The sequence below is a fragment of the Colius striatus genome, chromosome 2, assembly GCF_028858725.1.
Source record: "Colius striatus isolate bColStr4 chromosome 2, bColStr4.1.hap1, whole genome shotgun sequence".
Lineage (NCBI taxonomy): Eukaryota > Metazoa > Chordata > Aves > Coliiformes > Coliidae > Colius > Colius striatus.
In genome coordinates this window covers 66,067,599-66,089,784 of record NC_084760.1, presented here as the reverse complement: position 1 = coordinate 66,089,784, position 22,186 = coordinate 66,067,599, and the positions used below count along the sequence as shown (strand labels likewise).

Here is a 22,186-nt window from a genome sequence, read left to right as displayed (position 1 = left end):
ACCAAGATTAATATCAGAGCAAATTTCTTCCTGTTCCCTTTTCAAGAACAATGTACGTAACAGTAAAAATTATTTTCTTCACCTTTTAACTGTTTTGGAGGGATTTTTGAAATTATTTTATTCCATGTGGATGAATGCTTTTAGAACCATTTCAGAGCAAAATGGATGCTTATAAGCACAAGTACTATAAAAGGCATCACTTTTAACACATATGCCCAGCTATTTGTTTAGGAAGTCATGGTGTGCTGACCAGTGAGCTGAAATTCTGACCTCTGACTCCTCTGACCATTGACAGCCAAGCAAGATTGTAAATACCCATCAACAAGGTAAATAAAAGCTATAGGAGTACACACAAGTAATTAACATGCTAGGGTAAGTTGTGGATGTTCTTATAAGGGGAAAAGGAGGCAAAACACATCTCTGAGTTTAAAAAGAAAAAAAAGGAATTCTTTTTTTCAGCTTTAATCATCATAATCATTATCAGACCACAGCTGAATGACGCCCTTTCTCCCAGTTAGAGACCCATAGCCAGCTGTAGTAGTTCCATGAATTACTTTCTTTCATCTCTTCACTTCATCCTGTGGGACCCATGACTCCATCTGTGGGAGTTTTGAACATATGGAGAGATATCAAACCCCTAGACTGTTCTTTTAAAATTTTCCAATCCATTTCAGTTCTTTTGAGCACGTTTTTTTTTTCTTGCCCTGTTGGAGCTTTCATCCATTTGGTTTCTCTTCCCAGTAGCGCCTCTTGATCTCTTCAGACTCTGCAAATCTCATGTTTCAGCGACACACTGCACCTGGTGAGGCCACAGTTTGCTGCCAGACAGCCACTTTGCAGTACCTATACAAAAATGGAGGGCAAGGAGTAAGTGCAGATGCCGAGGCCCTTGCCAGCAGCAGGAGGGAGAAAGCATGGCAGATGCAGCACCCTCGGGCATGGAGCTGCTTTTCTACCCAGGAGAAGGGCTCCTGCCCTGTGTTTGCACCTAGAGTCCCCCCAGGATGGGCCCATCCCAGAAGTCAACACATGCAGGTGGGAATAACCCATATTTTACGAGAAAATTGTGTGGGTAAGGCAAGGAACCTAACTTGTGTTTCTGATGAAACAAACATGGGTCTCATCACAACAAAAATTTCCTTTTTAAACTGAGATCGTTCAAATATTTGCTATAACTCGCTAAGCACTTAGTAAGCATTTGGTATTTATTCTACCTAAATAAGTGAAAAGAAGATAGGCCTAAGCCTTCGAGGGTAGTTTGTCTCTACCTCCTCCTGAAATGGATGGTATCTGGTCCTCTCATCAACCTTCATAATCCAGCTGGATCACTGAAGTTATCATTTTGTCTGTATTGACTTGTTCCTCAGATGAAACTACTGTCAACTTCAGTATATTTCACTTCTAAACAAGGATTAGATCCAAACCATCTAAAAGCTTTGAGATTTGGGCTGTCTTTGATCACATGTAATGACAACAGACCAAATTCCATTTGACACATAGAAAGCACAGTACTGCAAATAGAAGAAAAATGATAATATCACAGCCTGGATAATGATAGTCTTAGCTGTTTAACAGTCACTGCTGTACTGATGGATTCTTTTTCTACTACAGGTGAAAATGTCAATACCCTTGTGGTAGAATGTTAAACTATGTAACAAAGTACCAAAAAAAGCAGATCTGTGGGTAATAAATCTGATTCAAGCAAAAGGGATTTTTTGGGAACCCAGAGCAACGATGTGGGATTTACTGAGCATTTTCAGTGCTCGTTTAGCATTGTACTTTGTTAGGGAAATGTTCTTTTTTGGAAGCTGCAAATATTTGGCAGCCATAACACGTTCAGCAGCTCACATGTGGGGAGAGAACACCAAAAAAAAAATCTGTTAAATGGTTAAGAACACATTTAACTGTTTAAAGATGGATATTTGTCTTGTCATATGTACTGTAAAGACAATGGGGAAAAAGAGTTTCCAGACCAAAGTTTCTGACCATGAGTCTCCACTTAGAGCTCCTTCCATAAGTTGTGTGAAAAAGTCAAATCATGTAGGAACCAATTTAAAACCCTTAAACGTGTGATAGCTTTAAACTCAAAGCCTTCCTTTTGACACCTCTTTTGTGTGTAAGCACTTTATTAAGTAAAAATGAAGTTTGTAAATGAGTAGTGGCAAGATTTCCTTCTTTGACAAGTTTATTGTCATGATGCTCACATGATCCAAAATGGAAGTCCCCTAGGGCTGGTGCAGAAGAGGAAAGAGAAAGCATAAATCCAATCAGTAGACTGAACAAGTCAAAGGGAGGTGCATAAAGAAATGAGAAGAACCTGTACTTGTGCCTGACGTGCTAGTCTGAAACAAAATGCAATGAAAGGCAAAACACTACAGAAAACAATCAATATGAGAACTAGTTACCCTCATTAGCATTCCTAAATATTAATACATTTTACTTTATTATCTCTCTCATTACCATTTCTCACTTTCATCTTGTACTGAAAAAGAAGGTAAATCGAGAAATGTGAATTTAAGTCCAATGTTTGCATGTGCACATTAGCCAGCTGGGCGAAGCAGAGTTGCGCCTTCATTCCTTTCCACCAGGAATCTTGGAAAGAAGGAGATGTTTACCTCTTCCAAGGTGGCCAGGAGAAAGTGAGCAGTGAGCATTTTCACAGTTGCGGAAATCTGTCTTCTCCAAGGTCATCATCCTATACATACATCACTCAGCTTGAAACAATATGCTATCAGTCCTTCATTCCCATAATGCCCACATAGATGGAGTTTTGTTATAAGGCAGCTGGTTAAAAGTAATTACAATAAAATCTGTCTCTTTATTTTGCACTGTCCTCTTGCTGACTTAAAAATTTCCACCATAAAAAGTATTTGCATATGAATGTACAAATAGTAATCTGCACTATCTCAATGATACCTTCTAAGTCTGCCCACTCCTCTCCAACTATAAACCCAGAGCAGCTTCCTGATGAGAATGTGGCAGTGCTGTTCAAAGTCCTGTGGAAAACACGCCATACAGCCACATATATAGATATAAAGACTTCAGTCTTAATATAGTGGGAAGAATGAGTAAACTCGGTAGAATTTGAGGTTTTGTGAATTCTTGAGGTTTCACAAAACTGAAAACCAAATGTCTTAGGAAGACAAAAAAGCCCTCTCCCTCCTAGCTTGGCTCAGCCTCTGGACCTTGTGAAAAAGGGGAAGGCTCCTTGGCTCCTGCTACCCTGCAAGGCTGAGGCCAGCCAAGTTGGAAGGAGCTTCTATGGCAAAAGGAAAGGCAGCAATGCTTGCATTGGCATTTTCTGCTCTAGTGACAGATGGAGCCTTTTGAAGTCTTTTGAGTTCTGAAACCTCAATGTTTCTTTCTACTGGAATTTCAAATTGTGATATCTTCCTATGCTGCTTTTTCTTTATCTTTTTTTTCTATTTTAAAGAAAGAAAAGAAACCCAAACAAACATTTGTGGTGTTTATCCACCTATACATTTGACAGGGCTCCATTTCCCACATTCTGCAGGCAACTCTCAGACAGACCCATGCCTCATTGCATCAGCTACAGGATTCTTAATTCTGCAACCCCAGTTTGGGACTCAGCAGCAGGGATCGTGGTCTTCTTGCTTGACTTCTGAAACATTTCTGCATGTCAGGGCAGGTTCTGTGGCCTCACTGCAGGGATCCTTTCTTCTGCTTCACACAAAGCATGGTGCCCGCAGTCATGCTGGCTGCTCCTCAGCATGGTGACACCGTAGTCCAAGGGTTGGGACTGTGAGTCTTTGCTTGTGGAGATATTTTCCAGTCCTCCCAAGCAGACTGGGAGCAGCCTAAAAAGACATATTTTGTATGCTTTCATTACCCCGAGGCAAGGCTCCTTCCAGGAGGAGGAGGAGGAGGATGCCTTCGATGAGATCAAAGGCAATGATACTTCCTACGGAGAAGAGAGGGCTCGAGGTGCTGGGCTCACTCGAGAAGCTGCTGACTGACCTCCTGTAAGCATTTTACAAACAGAGCGGGGGGAGGGTGACTGGGGCAAGTCTGCTGTGTAATTTAAAAATAAAAGACAAAAAATGAGAGGATTCAGTCCTCGGGAAGCCTCAGTCTTGCCACAGTGGCGGCGGAAGCACCGAGCTCTCAGCCGGCGAGGTTTGGCGAAGTCCCCTGGCCGAGCGGGACCAGACCCGGGTCGGGTCGGGTCGGGTTGGGCCGGGCCGGAGGACCGGGGACGCGCTCCCCGCCGGCGGGTCCCGGCCCGGGTCGGGTCGGGCCGGAGGACCGGGGACGCGCTCCCCGCCGGCGGGTCCCGGCCCGGGTCGGGGCGGAGGACCGGGGACACGCTCCCCTCCGACGGGTCCCGGCTGCGCTCACGTCCCCGCTGCCGGGGCCTGGCGCCGCCTCCCGGGGGCTCAGCCGCGCCGCGGCGGCCGCGCTGGTGCCCCCGCGAAACCAGCGGCACGACGGCACGCCCGCCCGCCTGTCTCCGCCCCTCCGCGCCCCTGGGGGAGGCCCCGGTCTCCCGGCCGACCTCCCGCACCGCCCGCCGAGGGGCGGTGCAGGGGAGGGCCCGCACCCGGGATGGCCCCGCAGGTAGGCGAGCGCGGGCCGCCCGGTGGGGAGGGGGCGGCAGGGGGGTTATGTCACCGCGGCGGAGGGGCGAGCCGGGGGCGCGCCTCGGCGCCGCTGATTGACAGCGGGGCCCGGCCCGCAGCCCATAAAGGCGGTGGCGCAGGGCGCGGGGCCGCGGAGGGACTTGAGACGCGGCAGGACAGCGCGCTCCGCTCCCCACCGGCATCGTCTCAGCGCGCCGTCGGCTCCCCCCATGCCAGGTGAGGCGCGAGGCGGGAAGGCGCCGAGCCCCGCCACCAAGTCCCCGGCGGCGGGGCGACTGCCGTCCGGCGGGGCCGAGGGAAAAGACAGCGCCAGGCTGCACAGCTGGAGCTCGCCCTGGGCAGCCGAGCGGGCGCCCCGGGCTGCCGTTCCGCGCGAGTACTTGGGGTGAAGGATGAGGGGGTTTGCCTTGGCGGAGGCGGTGCGTGGCATCGTCCCGCTGCCCTGGGCGCTGCCGGCAGCCGTGCCCGCAGCCGCCGCCACCGAGCCGCACGGGCAGGCGAGCCGCTGCGTTCGGGAGGTGGAAGAGACTCCCTGGCGTCTGCTGGTAGCTGCCTGCAGTGATGATACCTCGAGGTGACAGAAAATAAGAGCTCGCTGTATGAAAAAAAGAAACTACAGTCAATAGAAGATGGCATCCCTGAGCCCTTACAAAAATGTGTGGATCTGGTGGTGTTGAAACGGTCTGACTATATCCAGAGAAACGAACGTCTACACATTCCAGGGAATGTTTGCTCCATTCATTGTGAGCGCTAACACATATGGAGATGCAGTTATGTGGCTTGTGACTGCTTAGTGCTTCAGAGTGAAAATGGATCAAGTTAAAAGTCACTTTCTCCAACTACAGTTGAGTACAGAGAATAATAGGAAAGGATAAGTTATATATGTATATACAGGAAGGAGTGAAGAGTTTGTATGAGAGCACTGAAAAAGATACTTTTTTTCTGTAGTGTCCAGTGACAGGACTAGGGGTAATAGACATAAGCTGCAACACAAAAAGTTCCACTTAAAACTTAAGGAAGAAACTTCTTTATTGTAAGGGTGACAGAGCAGTGGCACAGGCTGCCCAGGGAGATTGTAGTCTCTTTCTCTGGAGGTTTTCAAAGCTCACCTGGATGTGTTCCTAAGGGACCAGATCTAGGCGGACCTGCTTTAGCAGGGGGATTGAACTGAATGATTTTTAGACGTCCCTTTCAATCCCTACCATTCTATGATTCTGAGAAAAGTACCTCTAGTACTCACAACCAGCATCTGATGAGATCCCATTATCCTACAAGGAATTTCAGTTGAACATTGTACTCCAAAGTAAAGATGCAGCTACCAGTATGCTCATGAGACATCATGTGGTCCCCGTGGCAGCAACTGAGATATAGTGGAGAAAATAATGGTTTATATTTTCTTTATGACTTTCTTTTTTCATTATTAAGGACATTTGCATAAAAAGGAGCCTTGTTGTCCAGAATTCTTTTTCCCTCACTTGATATTATATTTTCCTTCTGGTGTCAAGAGTAACCACAGAATAAATATTACAAGAATCAAGACAAGATAGAAATTCTGATTTTATATGTATATTTACTTATAGTGAGAGTTCTGATATAGTATTTCTTGAGGTAAATTATTTATAACTGATAAATGTTATTTTCCTAGTACTTACTGCATTTTGGTTTATTTATAGGAGTTATGCTGCAGAAGAGTGGGCTGTTGTGGCTTTCTGTCTTGATAACCCTGTGGGGTTTCTCAGATGCTCAGGGTAAGTTCTGACACTTCTTAACTAGATATAGAGTAACTTCCAAAGGTAAAAGTTGGTGTAGAACATTACCTTACCTTAGATACAGTGGGCAAAGTAATCATATATGATATTTTTTTAGAAATGTCTGAAATAGTAGTTTCTAGAGGTATTTTTGGTAGATGCAGCTTACTGCTCCTAAATGAAGTTTCCTCAATAAATATCTAAAAATTGCTTTCTTCAGAAATTATTGATAAAAATATATATAATCTCAGAAATAACTGTTATTATACTTTCTTCTGCAATGGAAAGTATGTGGGGAATGTAACATAAAAATAATCACTGATTGAGGTGAATATTTTGTAAAGATTGAGGTATAGAAATAGACTTCTACAGACCAAATATAAGTAGAATGTAAATTGGCATAGTGCCAGACCCTCTTTTACATCTGACTTCTTGGCCCAAATCTTTCAAAAGCAAATCCCTTGCTTCATCTGGTCATGTGGCCACATGGCTTCTCATAATTTGATTTTTATTAACTGATAGTCAAAATACAGAAATTGGCTCAAGCTGCTTTATCCGTTCATATATATTAAAAACATTTGATGAATATATTGTTACATGCATCCAAGCATAGGCATATACGTGGTGTACAGCATGTAAAAATGTATGTGTATCTATCTATATATATATATGTAAATACACAAGAATGTATTGTGTAGTGCTATAAAGTATGCAGCCATATGTTTAGTTATGTAATCATCTTATTTGTACTTACAAGCATAGAAGGAGAAAGTTGTCATGCAAATGAAAATGGCAGATCAAAATAGGATTCATTTGCATGCCAGTAGGAAGTTTTGTTTGTGGAAGGGGGAAAGTGCTGAGTATCCTCTGCTCATCCTTGTATCTGTCATATAACTGAATAGACTAAGTATAGTGTGCAGAGTTCTTTCTTGTAAGACTGTTTTGTGGACACATAGTCACGTGCTGTTAACTTTTTCAGATGGTGAGAAGGAAGAGGAGACTACCTTTGATTTACTTCAAATCAGTAACATAAACCGAAAGACAATTGGAGCAAAATTGTTTCGGGGTCCAGACCCCACTATCCCAGCGTATCGTTTCATTCGATTTGACCATATACCTCCATGTAAACCAGAGAAACTAAAAAAGATTGTCAAACTCATACGACAGAACGAGGGCTTTATCCTCTCAGCCACCCTAAGACAGGACAGGCAATCTAGAGGCACTATCCTTGCTTTAGAGGGTCCTGGCATCAGTGAGAGGCAGTTTGAGATCATTTCAAATGGCCGGGCCAACACCCTGGACCTTATTTATTGGGTGGATGGCTTCCAGAATGTGATTTCCTTGGAAGATGTGGACCTCGCCGACTCACAGTGGAAGAACGTCACCATGCAAATAACGGGGGAGAACTACAACCTCTACGTTGGCTGTGACCTTATTGACAGCTTCATCCTGGAGGAGCCTTTCTATGAGCAACTGAAAGCAGAGAACAGCAGAATGTATGTGGCGAAAGGGTCCATTCGGGAGAATCATTTCAGGGTAGGTAACCTGGAGAAGATTGGGTCTCTGGCAAGTAGCTTGAGAAGATGACAGTAGTGGTGATTTTGTTCTCCCAACACCTCTTGGATTTGATGGAGTCACAGATGTTGCCAAGCAGAATTTCTCATGAGTGTGTTTGTATTCATTGCTGGATCTGTGTTGTGTGAATTCGGGGTTTCTGATAGCAAAGAACAGGTAATGCAAAGTCTGGGTCCAGCAAAAGTGCACAAAACCAGATTATGGGCTTTCCTGTGCAACCATCCGCTTTCTTTTCCAGATGTAGGGTTTCTAAACACCTGCGGCATTTTTGTGGTGATTTATAGAATTCTTTGGAAATTTCCTAAAGAACTGTTTTTTCCCACTGAAATATGTCTATTCCAGTCATAAAAGCCTGTGAATGTTTTAAAATTTTATTTGAAAGAGGAAGGAAATAAAATCATTTCAGTTCCATAACCAAAGCATTGATTGGTCCATCCCACTACAAAATATCTTGATTTGCCATTCTGAATAACTTTTCATTTCAATTAAAAAAGAAAGTATTTTTTTTTAATAGAACAAAATATTTTTATCAGTCTCATAAATGAGATTGGTTCTTTTTCTTTTTGTGGAAAACATCAATTGTGTCTCTTTTATTCTAAAATGAAGCAATTGCAAACTTTCTGCTTTGTCTATAAAATGAAGATGACTTCTCGCCTCATGCAGTGATGTGATCTGGCCCAGGATGGCTTTGTTTTACTCACAGCTGAAATCAAACTTGAGCTGATGGCTTCAAAAGTTTCCAAAAGCCCTTTCTTTCTCATCCTGTTGTGCCATCTAGTTGTCAGGCAGAGCGTGACATGCTTGTGTCTGGTTCCATGGGGTGACCAGTTTTGGCAGGGAAGCCAGAAGTTCTTGCCCATAGCTTCTCTAACTCCTGCCTCCATGACTAAATTTTTCTGTGAGTTATGCTCATAGAACTGATTTGGAGCTGTACTGATAAATGAGTCAGTGAAATAATCTAATTTTAAAGAATTATTTTTCACTCAGTTTTGAGGTTGTTTTTTTTTCAAGTCAAACAGATGTCAATCTGGTTTTATAGTGTTGTCTCAGGGTAGTGTCAGCACAATTGAGGAGGCAGCTAAGTACGGTGCATGGGAAAGACTGGCCAAGGATGGAAGTGCAATGAGGCAGGAGCTTTAAGGGTTGCCATTGACCTCATGAAGAATATCTCTCAGGACTGCAATCTAAAATGCAGACTATGAAAATGAAGATTGGATTAATAAATTTTATTATGACTTGTTTCAGAACCTACCTGATTTGGTTGGTTATAGTATTGAAATTGTATGTAACAACACTGTAAATATAATTTTTTGTTTATATCAGGTTTAATGTCTTGTAGATGGTTTTTTAAATATTTACTTATGTCTGGATCCAGTCACTAGCATGGGATTGAACATATCAGTGATCAGGAACTCCCAAATTAACCTAACTGCTTTTAATTACTTATTTTTTTTATTATTACAGGGTCTTTTGCAAAATATTCAATTAATCTTTGATACTTCAATAGAGGATGTTCTGCGTAAGAAAGGATGCCAGAGAAGCCAGTCAAGTAAGGTTTTTTTACCTCATTAATAACATGCAGTTGACACTGAAAATGAGAAGTTACAATGGTGACATGTTATCCTAAAACCATGCAATAGATCCCTTCGAAATTGAAAAATAAAATAAGTTGCTTTTTAGTGGTAATAGGAATGTACTTTTTAGCTATCTTGAGATACCTTTTTTCTTCCTTAACCTGCTATTTTAGTTATTATTACTTAGATTTAAAACTCTGAGCCTTTGTTTTTAAGTTGCAAGAAAAGCTGTAATGCAAGAAATTAATAGAAACAGAAGGAAAGTGCACATGTGTGAAAATATCTAGATTATTCCGTGAGCTGTCTGTGATTCTTTGAGCACAAGACTGTGATAATGTTGCTTCTGAATTCTACTCCTGACTCTCAATGGCACCATGAATAAGTCTGCGAGTCTTAAAGACACTGAATTCCTCAGCAATAAGTTTATTAGCTGAAAGAGCTTTGGATTTGAATCCCAAAGCACTGTTAATCAAAACAACCAAGGGAAAATAAGAAAAAAATACCCCAAGAGTTATGGAAGGCATGTGTGTAACAGGCTGACACATGTCCTTATTAGTTCAGTTCATGTTGGCCTTACCAGGAGGGGACTCCTCTGTGTGTGAGTATATTGGATTCATCACAAAAGATGCTTGAGGAGTAGAACTGCTGTGCAAAAATAGAATATGTATTTAGGTCTAACTGTAAACTGAATAAAAGAGAAGGATGGTTTCAGAAAGAATGCAGTTCAGCTTCATTCACCAATGGAAACAAAATTGCCAGAAGTCAAGGTAGAACCTTGAGGGCACAATCACCAGTCAGAGGCAGAACAGTCTGTCAAGAGGATGGGATCCCTAGGTGTAGACAGATTGAACCAGCAGAACGGATGAAAGATGGTGTCTGTAAGTCTGTCATGTTATTACTGATTGATTACCACAAAAGGAAATAGTATGACCAAATGTTTTGAAATGTCAACAAGTGGAAATGGGATGTTACTGTACTTCTGCCACAAAGAGGAAGCTGATAAGAGCCTAAAGGGATAATTGAGTTCTGCATGGTAATACATACTTTAAGAGGAATTCTTTTTTGGTTTTAATTACATCTGTCAACTACCAAATTTTAAGGTCTGAATTATACAGATTTGTCTTTTTTTTTGCTTTGTCTCTCCTGGGAAGTATTAAAGGAAATCATTCAATTCACAGTATTTTTAAGTTTACTTTGCAACACCAAGAGAACACTGCAAGATGGCAATTACTGGTGCAACAACAGAAGAGGGCTAATACACTGTGGCTCGAGGCCATCAAAATTACTTGACAAGCTTGTTATGTGCATGGCCAATTTCCTGTCTTTGCCTATCCAGCTCAATGACCACAGTTGAAAAGGCACGGGTGGATGGGTGGTATGATGCTGACCACAAGGTACCTATTTTCCCATTTTGTTGGCCCACTAGTTGAGTTGAGATACAGACACCAAGATGCTTTATTTACCCGTGAGTGTCCTGTAACAACATGGCAGATGTTACCAGTGAAATGCCCTCAGCTCTGAGGACACAAAAAGCCTGCTGTTTTTAGAGAGGCAAGATTGTGTTTGTCTGCTGTATCTTTAATCCTAGTATGAGAATGTGAGGTATGGTGAAATGGTAATTTGGGATTGCTGTTGGGTTGAGAGTAGGAAAGTATCTCTGTAGTGTGGTGGCTGCAAATACTTTAGGCAAGACTTACGCACAGTGCTGGGTAGGAGAGATGACAAAAACATGCCTAAGTAGGCACATCAATAAAATCCCTTCTTTAGCTAGATCAACAGAATGATATTTGCATATGTGAAAGGATGCACATTCTGCTCTTCTGGTTTCTCATTTTAAAGATAATCATGTGGTCCTTAGGAAATTAGCAGGAAACCAGCAGCAGAGAACTGATTTCCCAGTGATCCCCAGGCATCTTCTTTCAGTCACTGCCAAGTACCAGTAGGAAGCGTGGATTTAGCTCTTCTAACATAGTTTTGGTTTATGTTTCCTGCTGAGATTGAAGCTTTATTAATGTCCTCAGAATGTTCCGGTCAAGGCACACTCCATCTTGGCTTGAAAAAAATATGAAATTAATGACCTGAGAAGTGCTATGGGGGAATCTGAGAAGCCCAGTGTTTCAGTGTGGTAGGAAAATTGCATTCTTTCCAGGGAATCAAAAAGTAGCTGAAGTAAATAGTTATGACACAGAGACTGCTGATCTGCTATGTGGTATATCGGTTTTCTCCCATCCTGTAAGCGAAGCTGGACAATTACTTCAACTCTGGAATACTATGAATGAGTTTTTGTAGACCTTGGCTAGTGGCAGATACTTTGTAGCTAATTTAAAAGCCCCTCGAACCAATCATTTTGAGTGTGGTTGAGAAGTAATTATTTCAAGTCATCTGATGGGTTACTTCTCTGTTCTTTTGTTTTTAGCCTCCTCAATGAAGGAAGAATACTTTCCTCCCCTTTTCATTTCTTGTACATTTAAATATAGCACTTTACAGTGCATAGTCAGCATCAAAACTAAGCCCTTGATTTTTGAAGCATTGCCGCTTTCTGTGATTTGTCAACACTGGATGATTTTGGGGTGTTGATGAAGCATATTTTATGGCACACATTACTGTGCTGATTTCTTCTTCTCAACTTGCTATATCCTTTGCTTCTTTCTGTTTGTTAACCTTGAGTTATTGCGACATTACTAAATCTGGTAAACAGATCTCTATTGAGAGAAGAGACTATGGAGTTTTGTATAGCTGATACCAAATTGGACTGTACCGTGGAATCCATGATGTTTACCCAGTGGAGTTTTAAATGCTTAACAGAACACAAACTGTTTTATTAGGTTTCCTGTGTTCTTCTTTTATTAATTATTGCTGATGCTTTCTGTTATATTATTTTTAAAGAATTTGTTATAGACAGGGAGGTCTTTTAAACTGAAAATAGAACCTGTTTGGTTCTCCCTGTATAATGCATGCAAAGTTCTATTTTAATGATTATCTGCCTGATGGAGGAGTTTTTGGAGTAAGAAATAAAATATTCAGCCTGATGTTAGCTTGATCTCCATTTCACTTCAGAATTAAATTATCATTATAACAGCTCCTCTGAGTTTTAACACCGGGCAATGTGACACAGAGCAGCCCAGAGTCTGGTATAAATTTCATAACGGTCTGAATTTGATCCAAGTAACCATGGTATTTATGGGCAAAACAAGGACGATGGCCTTCTGCAAAGAAACTCTTTTTTCCTCCCTTTTTCTCTGCATTGAGAAAATGTAATAGGCAATGAAAAAATCTGAAACTTTTCATGGCTCTGAGTAGATAGAATGGGTTTACTCTTTTCGATACTATGTCCTTCTGTTATGCCTTCCACATAAATTAACATGTTGCAGTGCCAACCATGTTTTAAAGGGAAGGCTGTGTATGACACAGCTTGGCTCTGAATTTTGAAAAGAGAAAGCTTATAATTGGAACCAGCTGACATTTAACCCCTCTCTTTTATTTATGGGTATAATCTAGCATGAAGCTGTGTCAAAATAGATGTGTTTAAACCCTACCCATGAGTGCCAGCCTGTGATTTCAGCAGGAATCTGTAATCTGTGGAATAACTTTCTTTGTGCTGCTCTTCTCTTTCCCTCTCTTGGTAGCAGCTGAAGTGAACACCATCAATGAGAGCACTGAAATCCTTCACTTGAGTCCTGCTGTCACAACCGAGTATGTGGGTGAGAAATCAGAGAAGGCTGAGTTCTGTGACCGCTCCTGTGAAGAGCTGGGATCTATGTTCACAGAGCTCACTGGCCTGCGCATCGTGGTCAACAATTTAGCTGATAACCTCCAAAAAGTGGTAGGTAGCTGGAAGTCTGAAGAACTGAAAGTCTGTTGTGCAGTGCTCTTTCCTTCTTTGTTTTACACTACAGGAAGTTAATAGGGATTTTTGTATTACATATGTATACCTGTTGGTATATCCACATAATGTAGAGATGATCGACATTTTCAAAGTAGCTAATTGACTAGTTCTTGGGTATGATGCTTTAATGAAGGCTTGGTTTTCACAGACAGGGTTTAAAAGAGCACATACACATGCACTCATACACAGGGGAAATAATCCTCCTAAAGGTTACTAAAGGTTTGGAAATGGAAAGCTAACAAACCCAACCTTGCCTGTGTACTGTTGAAGCATTGTTACTGTGCTTATACCCTTTTTGAACACATCAGCAAGTGGCTACACAGGCCCTCTAAACTGTAGATAAATGTATGGGGTTTCATAGATAAAGTACAATGGTGACATCTGCCCCTCTTCTTATTCTGAATCAGTGACATCTGCCCCTCTTCTTATTCTGAATCAGTTGGGTTTTTTCTGAAGAAAGTTTATTACTATGCCATGTGTCTCAGGGCTAAAATCTTCCCATTTATAAATGATCTGTACTAGAAGAAAGCGAAACTGCTAAGAACAGATTTCCCTTATTGTTGTGTGATTGCATACTATGATCTGAAGAACTGCTGTGCACTATTGCAGTACCTGAGATAATCTTCATTATGTACAGAAATACGTAAAAATATGCTTCTTTTTTTTTCTAACGAAATAATTAAATCCAGTACTGTCTCAGTTTTGTTTATTTGATATGATTTGCTTACAAAGTACACAGTTTGTTTTCATTTACTTCATCATCTAGTCTGAAGAGAACCAAATTATGTGGGAATTGATTGGGCCAAACAAAACACTGAAGAACCAGTCAGTTTGCTGGCAGGATGGCCGTGTCTTTGCAGATAATGAAAGCTGGATTGTAGACAGCTGCACCAAGTGCACCTGCCAGGTAAGGCTTTGGAAACATTCTTCTTCATTGCAGAAATGGATAGGGAGTTTAATCCAAACCAACTGTCCAGATTGGGTCACATTTACTCAAAGCTTGGCCTAGACTTACTGATATTTATAAACAATAGTCCCCATGTCCATGAAAGTTAGAACAAATCAAAGGATTTCCATACATGAAACTTTGCCAATTCTTGCCACTTTTATTTGCTTCTATATGTGAACATAAGTCAGTAAGATGATTTTCTTTACTTGTAGGATTCTAAAATTGTATGCCATCAAATCACCTGTCCAGCGGTCTCCTGTGTTGATCCGTCTTTTGTTGAAGGTGAATGCTGTCCAGTCTGCTCTCACTGTGAGTATTTAGTCAACCTTGGCAGTATTTAAAATCACTCCTAATGTGTTTAAAAGGTGAAGACAGGTAGGAGTTCAAGGCAGGTAAGATAAAATATAAAACATAGATCTATATAAAGATCATGTGAAGTACCTTCACTGCTTGAAGTTACCTTCTGGAGGAGTTGGTCTCTCTTCAGTGATTGCTTAGAAGTAAACTGATAACTTGCTAGCTAAATTTGAGCGGTGAAGGTTACATGCATACTCCTCCCCAGTCACCTTTACCAAGGCTAGACAATTTTTGGTTTGCAATAACACTGCACTATTGTTTCTTTTCCATACTGCATGGTTACAACAGTCTTAACACGTCCTGTTGTATCCTACAGACGATGTTTGAAGTTTCAGATCAAAAGTTTCATGCTGTTTGATGCAATATTTATTAAGTTATTTTTTCCTTTCTGTTGTTGCCATTCTGTTAACTCTAGTTTATTTCTTCTCTGATTATATCCTCTTTTGGAGAAATGCCTTGCATATGAACCTTGACAAACTGTTTCACATTTAAGAGCGTATTGCACACATTGAACTAGGCTATGGAGCGACAGTAGTTTTAATAATTTCACAGATTAAGTGACTTCAGTGTGGATACAGTACATTTCACTCTGTACTAGATAAGCCTGATACAGAAGAAAATGGTTGCTTAGATGTCCTAAATTAAATTGACGTGGAATATAGTCAGAGGTTTTTTGCATATTCAGAGCATAGAGCATATTCTTGTAATGTGCCCTTGATCATGTTCACTATTGTGTTCAGAAGTGGGGCCACGTCTTGTCATACTGACTTACATTCTGAGGTCAAAGGTCATTGGGACTCAAGTTTTTGGCTAAGTCCATTCTAGAGCTAAGATCTTCTTCCTCCAAAGGTCACTGCCCCAAAATTTGTGAAGATGGACTTGGAAATGAACTTGGAAAAAGAGATCTAAAGGACAAAGTACATATCCTACAGAAAAAAAGTGGAAACCTTCTAAATAGGGTAATAGAGTGGCTTTCAGTGCTAAACACTTTTTCTTAACTTTTGCTCTGCAGCTGATGACAGTGAGGAAGGCTGGTCACCATGGTCAGACTGGACAAAATGCTCAGTTACTTGTGGCTCTGGGACTCAGATGCGAGGGAGGTCATGTGACGTCACCAGGAGTGCTTGTACAGGCCCACACATCCAGACAAGGATGTGCAGCTTTAAGAAATGCGACCATCGCAGTAAGTTAGAAAGTGTATCCCTTTTTTAAAGCTGCTTTGGACAACTCTAAGCCAAAGCAGTCTTAGTCTGGATTTCCTATGAATGTTTACTAGTCAGGACAGTATGTATTTGAACACTCGTATGTGTATGATTAAAGTAGCTATCGTTAATTCTTTGTCATTTCCCTTCTTTCAAATGTTTCTCTTTATCTGATAGTTTAATAGGTATGTACATTCTAGGCTCAGCTCTGTTAACCAAAAATATAACGTTATGAACTGGAGTCTGTTATTTGAAGTCACTTTGGAGACAATACTCAGTTCATAGTCATTATACCTGGGGCCATGTTTTGATCTGCCATTTGATCATGATTATTGGCCAATTCCATTAGCTTAGTAGTGTTCAGGAATACAGTTATTGTAGAAGACTTTTGCAAAATATCAAACTGCTATTATATTTAAGGCACCTAGAAGGATCATCTCCAGAAGTGCAGTTAATGCTATTGCAGGTAGCTGCTATATCCAGTCTGCTGTAGTACCCAAGGTTATTGCTGAAGCTGCTAGATGCCCAAATGTGCCTTTTAAACAAGTGCATTTTAAAGGAGATATTTTAAGTAAAATATCTAACATCTCTGTTAGTCATTGCTTGGTCACTGAGATTCTTAAGTGGGCAGTACTTGAATGCCTGACCTGACATTCAAGGCTGTGTAAGTGGCAGTGGTAGGAAAGAGATAGGACATTCATCAGATGTAGTGAGAGGCTTGATAGAAAGTTAACTACACAAGTGACTTTGTGTTACTGCTGCAGGTGGGCTGTTTCATTGAGTTTTGCTCTTTTATCTGGCAGTACGTCAGGATGGTGGCTGGAGTCACTGGTCTCCCTGGTCTTCTTGTTCAGTTACCTGTGGAGTAGGAAATATCACTCGCATCCGGCTCTGCAATTCCCCCATCCCCCAAATGGGTGGGAAAAACTGTGTGGGAAATGGGCGTGAAACAGAGAAGTGTGAGAAAGTCCCATGTCCAGGTAGGTCTGTGGTCTTGGATCCAAGGTAAAACAATAGTATTCCACCTAAATTTCTTCTGGTTTTATTCAGATCTAAATTGCAGTGATTTTCTACAGGTATAATTTGTAGCTTATAGGGGTTAAATAACACACAAGGGTGTTTTTAGTGATGCAGTCAAAGGTTTTGTAAACCTCTCAAGTTACAATTTGGCTTTAAACATTAAGAGTTTGAGAAATTTCAGTTTTGTAACTCGGTGATTTATTTCTGCCTGTCAAGAATATAAACTCTTTTAGATAAAAAGGAATTCGATACTGTGCATGTTAGGAATAGATGTACGGTCCTCCAATAGCCAGGTTTCTTTGAAAGTATGCATACATATTTTACACATATTTAACACATTATTTATTATTATAATTTTCTCATACTCATCTACACTTTTTAACCTTTCTAGAAACTATTCATCCCACTCACTTTCACTTTCCTTTCATAGAACTTTTCCTCACTTTTCTTCAGTTTGTTTATCTTTCTTCAGTCCTTCCTCTCTTCATCCTTTCTACTTATCATTTATGAGCTTGAAAATGATGGCAATCTCTGAATTCAATCGTTCTTAAATACCAAGGACACAGATTTTGTTCAAAGATGTTTGATTTTGAGAAAATTCAGGATTGATGACAACAGAATCAGCAGTTATTATTTATATTGAGTCAAGCAATACTTTTGAAGATAGACTGATGAATGGATTACAAACCAAAAATAATAGGTACAACCTTATTGAGCATGCTCTTCTCTCTTCTGCATATCCTAGTGAATGGCCAGTGGGGTCCTTGGTCTCCATGGTCTGCCTGCACTGTCACCTGTGGAGGGGGAATTCGTGAGAGATCTCGCCTTTGTAACAGTCCAGAGCCACAGTATGGAGGGAAGCCATGCGTGGGTGACACCAAGAAACATGATATGTGCAATAAGAAGGATTGCCCAATTGGTCGGTATTAAGCCCTTCTTTATTCAATCTGAGTGGTTATTATTGCTGTTATTTCTTTAGTGGTTAATTATTAATTGGGACAACAGAAATCTACTAATTACACCTTGATTTCAGGAAAGCACATTTAACTATTTTGGGTGCTGTTTACATCGGTGGGATTTTATATATATTCTTAATATTGACTTCTCCTGAGCAAGGATGTGTTTCTTAAAGAGGGCTTCAGTATGCTGTAATGTGTTCAACTTGATGTAGCTACTGTAATAGTTTCATATTAAATCAGTAGTATATTAAATGCATTTACTAACCCTATTTCTAAAGATTTTTATCAGTCTGTTGCATCAGAAGTGACTTAAGCTAATGAATAGGGAATACCTGTTACTTAAAGTTTTATATGCCTTTTATGTTCTTAATTTACACTTTTATATGTCTTTGCCAGATGGATGTTTGTCAAACCCTTGCTTTCCTGGAGCAGAATGCAACAGTTACCCAGATGGCTCTTGGTCATGTGGGCCATGCCCAGCAGGTTACCTTGGCAATGGTACTGTCTGTGAGGATCTTGATGAGGTATTTGACTTGGTTTTCATCAACATCAGGAAATCACTGTGAAATATGCATTATTTGGGAATTGCACAGCCATGTAATTGACTTCTTCTTCCTTTCTTTTCCTGCAGTGTATAGCTGTGTCAGATGTTTGCTTTAAGGTGAATCACGCCCATCGCTGTGTGAACACAAATCCAGGTTTCCACTGCTTGCCATGTCCTCCACGCTATAAAGGAAGTCAGCCCTATGGGGTAGGGCTGGAAGCTGCCAGGACAGAGAAGCAAGTAAGTGACGTCAAAGAGAATTTGAAACTAAGCAATTCTCACCTTAAAATATCTGTGAGTAAAAGCCTGCGGTAAACTTGGGTACCAAACAAAGATAACCTACTGCTTGAGCAACAAAACACTGAATTTGAAGTTGGTTTTTTAAAGTGTTTTATTTCTCTAGGCATCTACATAATTGCACCAAATGAGCATAAAATGCTAGGAGCAAGCATTCCTCTACTTTGCAGTTGTTTTTCTCAGGTGTATTTACCTACCCTGGGGATCAGAAACTGAAGAATCAGTATTGCTCTCTCCATACAGTGCTCTTAATGTGAGTGTCAGCAGATGTATGTCTGAAGTTCTCACTCCCTAAATTACATTGGGCCAACACCTATCAGTGGTGAAGGACAGAAGGAAGTAGAATTGATATTGAAGACTGTGGTTTATAGACAAGACAAAATGTTAAAACGGGTGTTGTGGGATGCCTTCTCCTTGTTGATGTTGAACCACTCTGTGGTTAGTTCAACATATGAAGTCTAAATGTAAAACATCTGTGTAAGATTCTCAGATACTATCCATGAAAATAAGCAAAGGGATAAGAAAGAAGTAGCAGAAACTTTCTTGGTGGGAGTATGAGAATTCATTAGGATCTCTTTGATTTAAGAAATTAAGTGAGTCCTTGCATACTGATAGGCAGAATATTAAAGGAAAAGCCTGAGTACAGTCTGCTTTCTGTTGCAGTTAATTTCCCAGGATTAATGATACCTGGAAGAGAGCAGATAGAGTTCTGAACATGTTAATTAATTTAATTGCTTTTTGTATAATGTATATTTTTTTTCCTGTGATTTAATTGTTTTTGTTGTACACATTGTCTAGAGGTGTGAGCTGACAGAGCAATATGACTTACTAACCACAATTGAAACAAAGTTCATGTCTTTAGGCATCTAGATAACTGGCCTGATGTTGACAAAGTTGAGGTACACACAGCTGCCTGTGAATAACATCAGATTTCAGTGAATATGCCCTATCTGTTACAGATCTGTGAACCTGAGAATCCATGCAAGGACAAGACACACAGCTGCCATAAGTCTGCAGAGTGCATCTATCTGGGGCATTTCAGTGACCCTATGTACAAATGTGAATGTAGGACAGGTTATGCGGGCGATGGGCGCATCTGTGGTGAGGATTCAGATTTGGATGGCTGGCCTAATAACAATTTGGTCTGTGCTGCTAATGCAACATACCATTGTGTGAAGGTGAGTAAAAAAGGTTGCTAAAAATGCCACTCCATAACCCAATTTTCTCTCCTTTTTTTTTTTTTCCTAAATAGTTACAAATAACACTTTTCAGCATCAAGCTGGCGATTGCATTCATTAAGCTTTGACTGTTACAGCATGCTCAGTTTCTAGGAGATGGTGTGAAAATGTATTCTCTGAACAGTAGATCCCATAAGAGATTCTCAAAATGAAATCCAGAGCCCTCTGCTTTGGCTTTCATCCAACGCAGAATACATGGAATGTAGAGATGCTTATGAATAGAGTTAGCACACTGAGCAGGAGCTATCTAAAGCATGGGTGTGGAGCACACAGCTAGTGAGAACTAAACAGGAATCTCTGGATGCAGGTGAATGGGAAATGCTACCTGCACAACTTGTAACAAAATACTGACAGTCATGTAAGGTGGACAGTTCTAAATCCTTTCTTAAACAATCCCTTCCTTTGAAAGAGTTAAGCAGGTCACACTCCATGAAAACTGGATTCAGAGGATTCTCTTTATTGCATAAGCTCAATGGGAGACAATGGGAAATTCAGCCGGTCTTACCCTTCAGACTTGTAGAGTCCCAGCTCTCACCCCTCCAAGGGCAATGACCTGCCTGTCATCACTGGCTTTAGAACTTGCAGGGAACTGTTCTCCACTCTTGCTGATGCAGCTTTGCCACTATAGTGAAAAATCAAAGATTACTACACCAAGGAGAAAATAAGCATTGTCAGGGAGCCTAAAAATGACGATATGTAGGTTTAGCACAGTGAGCTCCCTAATAAGAGGCTTTTAGAGTGCACTGGCAGGATCTCTCTCCTCTACCCCATTACCTCTTTTTGCAAAGTTTATAGGAACTGGCTACCCATGAGGTCTCCACCTTACTACTTGATCTGTATGAAGCTGAATCTATAGAGGATACAGACAGAAAATCATATCAATTCAAACATACAAAGTGATTTGACTAATTTCTTTCATTGTTTCAAAACTTTTGTGTCACTGGTAACTAGTGTTGAATTGGACAGTCAAGGCTGTTCACAGGTATTTGGTAAAAAGTGTCATAAAAATTTGGAGTTGCATTTGGGTTTTTATATTTATCACAAATTTCCCAATTCTCTGTTTCTTAAATTATCCATAGATAGAAAACAGGGCCAGGGATGTTATAATTGTATTCATTTTCCTAGGGTATGCGTTACAAAAAGGACTCTGTTGGCAGATTCAGTTTTGGTCTGAGGTAGATACAGAATGTCAGAAAAAAATTAGAATAACAGAGTGGATCTTACAGATGTATTTATTCTTAGCCAGTGGTAGAATTGCCATCCATTTTTAGCTGGTTTTAGTATTTTAAAAAGGAATAGATGTTAAAAAGTTTAGCAAGCTATTTCACTTCTTAGTTTTTCAGTGTAACCTAAGATTTGCTCATTTAAAACAATCATTCTTTACAAAGCTGTGATACAAAATAAAGAGGTACATTTGCCTTTTATTTCTAAAGCCATGGAAGCATGAGACTGCAAAGGTACTGTTGTTCAGAACAGCTTAAAGCCATGTTTTTCAAAACCCTTTCTTACAGTGTTCTCCTTCATATGTTGTTTACTACTTCATTCCAGTAACTTTCCATATGAACAACTATTTCTGAAGACTGGCTCCTGGCACCTATCTTTATTTTTCTGGCAACCAAACCTGGTAATTTTATATCTAATCTTCAAGCACACTTCATGAGTTGTCTATAAAAAGTTGGTGGAAGAATGCATATGTGTGCGTGCGGTATGTTTGTTCTCTGCTAGATAGTTTCATCTAAAATTGGCTGGAAGCATCCCTTTAACAGAAGGAGAGCTGGGAAATGGAATGGTTTGCAGATGCACTTCACTTGCTTTACAATATGAAAGCAGCAAATGAACTACTATTTTTGGCAGCAAACAAACAGGCACTTGAAAAATTACTTGTGATCGATTGTTTTGTTTTATAGTCTCTGGTGTACCATATCTAATTTTCTGCCCAGGCAAGTCATTCTGACATAATGTAAACCTAATTTATTGATTATTATCTTTTGACCAGGATAACTGCCCCCTTTTGCCTAACTCTGGCCAAGAAGACTTTGATAAAGATGGCAAAGGAGATGCCTGTGATGAGGATGATGACAATGATGGTGTTGAAGATGACAAAGTAAGATGCGTTTCTGTATGCTCAGTACGTTTGACCTGAACACCTGGTTTTAAGAAAAAAGATTACAATAGATGAGATCTGTATTGTGCAGAGCGTCGACTGAGTTATTCTGCACTGCCTACCCTGAATGAT

At 40.6% G+C, this 22,186-nt stretch overlaps 1 protein-coding gene across 3 annotated transcripts in view; it reads left to right on the top strand.

The window, feature by feature from the left end:
* The window catches only part of THBS2 (thrombospondin 2), an 83,323-nt gene that overhangs the window by 47,783 nt on the left and 13,354 nt on the right, over positions 1–22,186 (top strand). The window contains exons 1-14 of one of the 3 annotated variants that reach the window (XM_061990904.1): positions 4,542–4,578; positions 6,275–6,349; positions 7,329–7,885; positions 9,389–9,473; positions 13,125–13,321; positions 14,151–14,291; positions 14,546–14,642; positions 15,703–15,873; positions 16,696–16,872; positions 17,658–17,831; positions 18,268–18,395; positions 18,503–18,655; positions 19,672–19,890; positions 21,947–22,054. In XM_061990904.1, the coding sequence (XP_061846888.1) occupies positions 6,280–6,349; positions 7,329–7,885; positions 9,389–9,473; positions 13,125–13,321; positions 14,151–14,291; positions 14,546–14,642; positions 15,703–15,873; positions 16,696–16,872; positions 17,658–17,831; positions 18,268–18,395; positions 18,503–18,655; positions 19,672–19,890; positions 21,947–22,054 (2,277 nt within the window). In that variant the 5' untranslated portion in view covers positions 4,542–4,578; positions 6,275–6,279. Of the gene's footprint in view, positions 1–4,541; positions 4,579–6,274; positions 6,350–7,328; positions 7,886–9,388; positions 9,474–13,124; positions 13,322–14,150; positions 14,292–14,545; positions 14,643–15,702; positions 15,874–16,695; positions 16,873–17,657; positions 17,832–18,267; positions 18,396–18,502; positions 18,656–19,671; positions 19,891–21,498; positions 21,561–21,946; positions 22,055–22,186 lie in introns of those variants that run through there. The other 2 variants (XM_061990903.1, XM_061990905.1) reach the window with 2 other exon arrangements.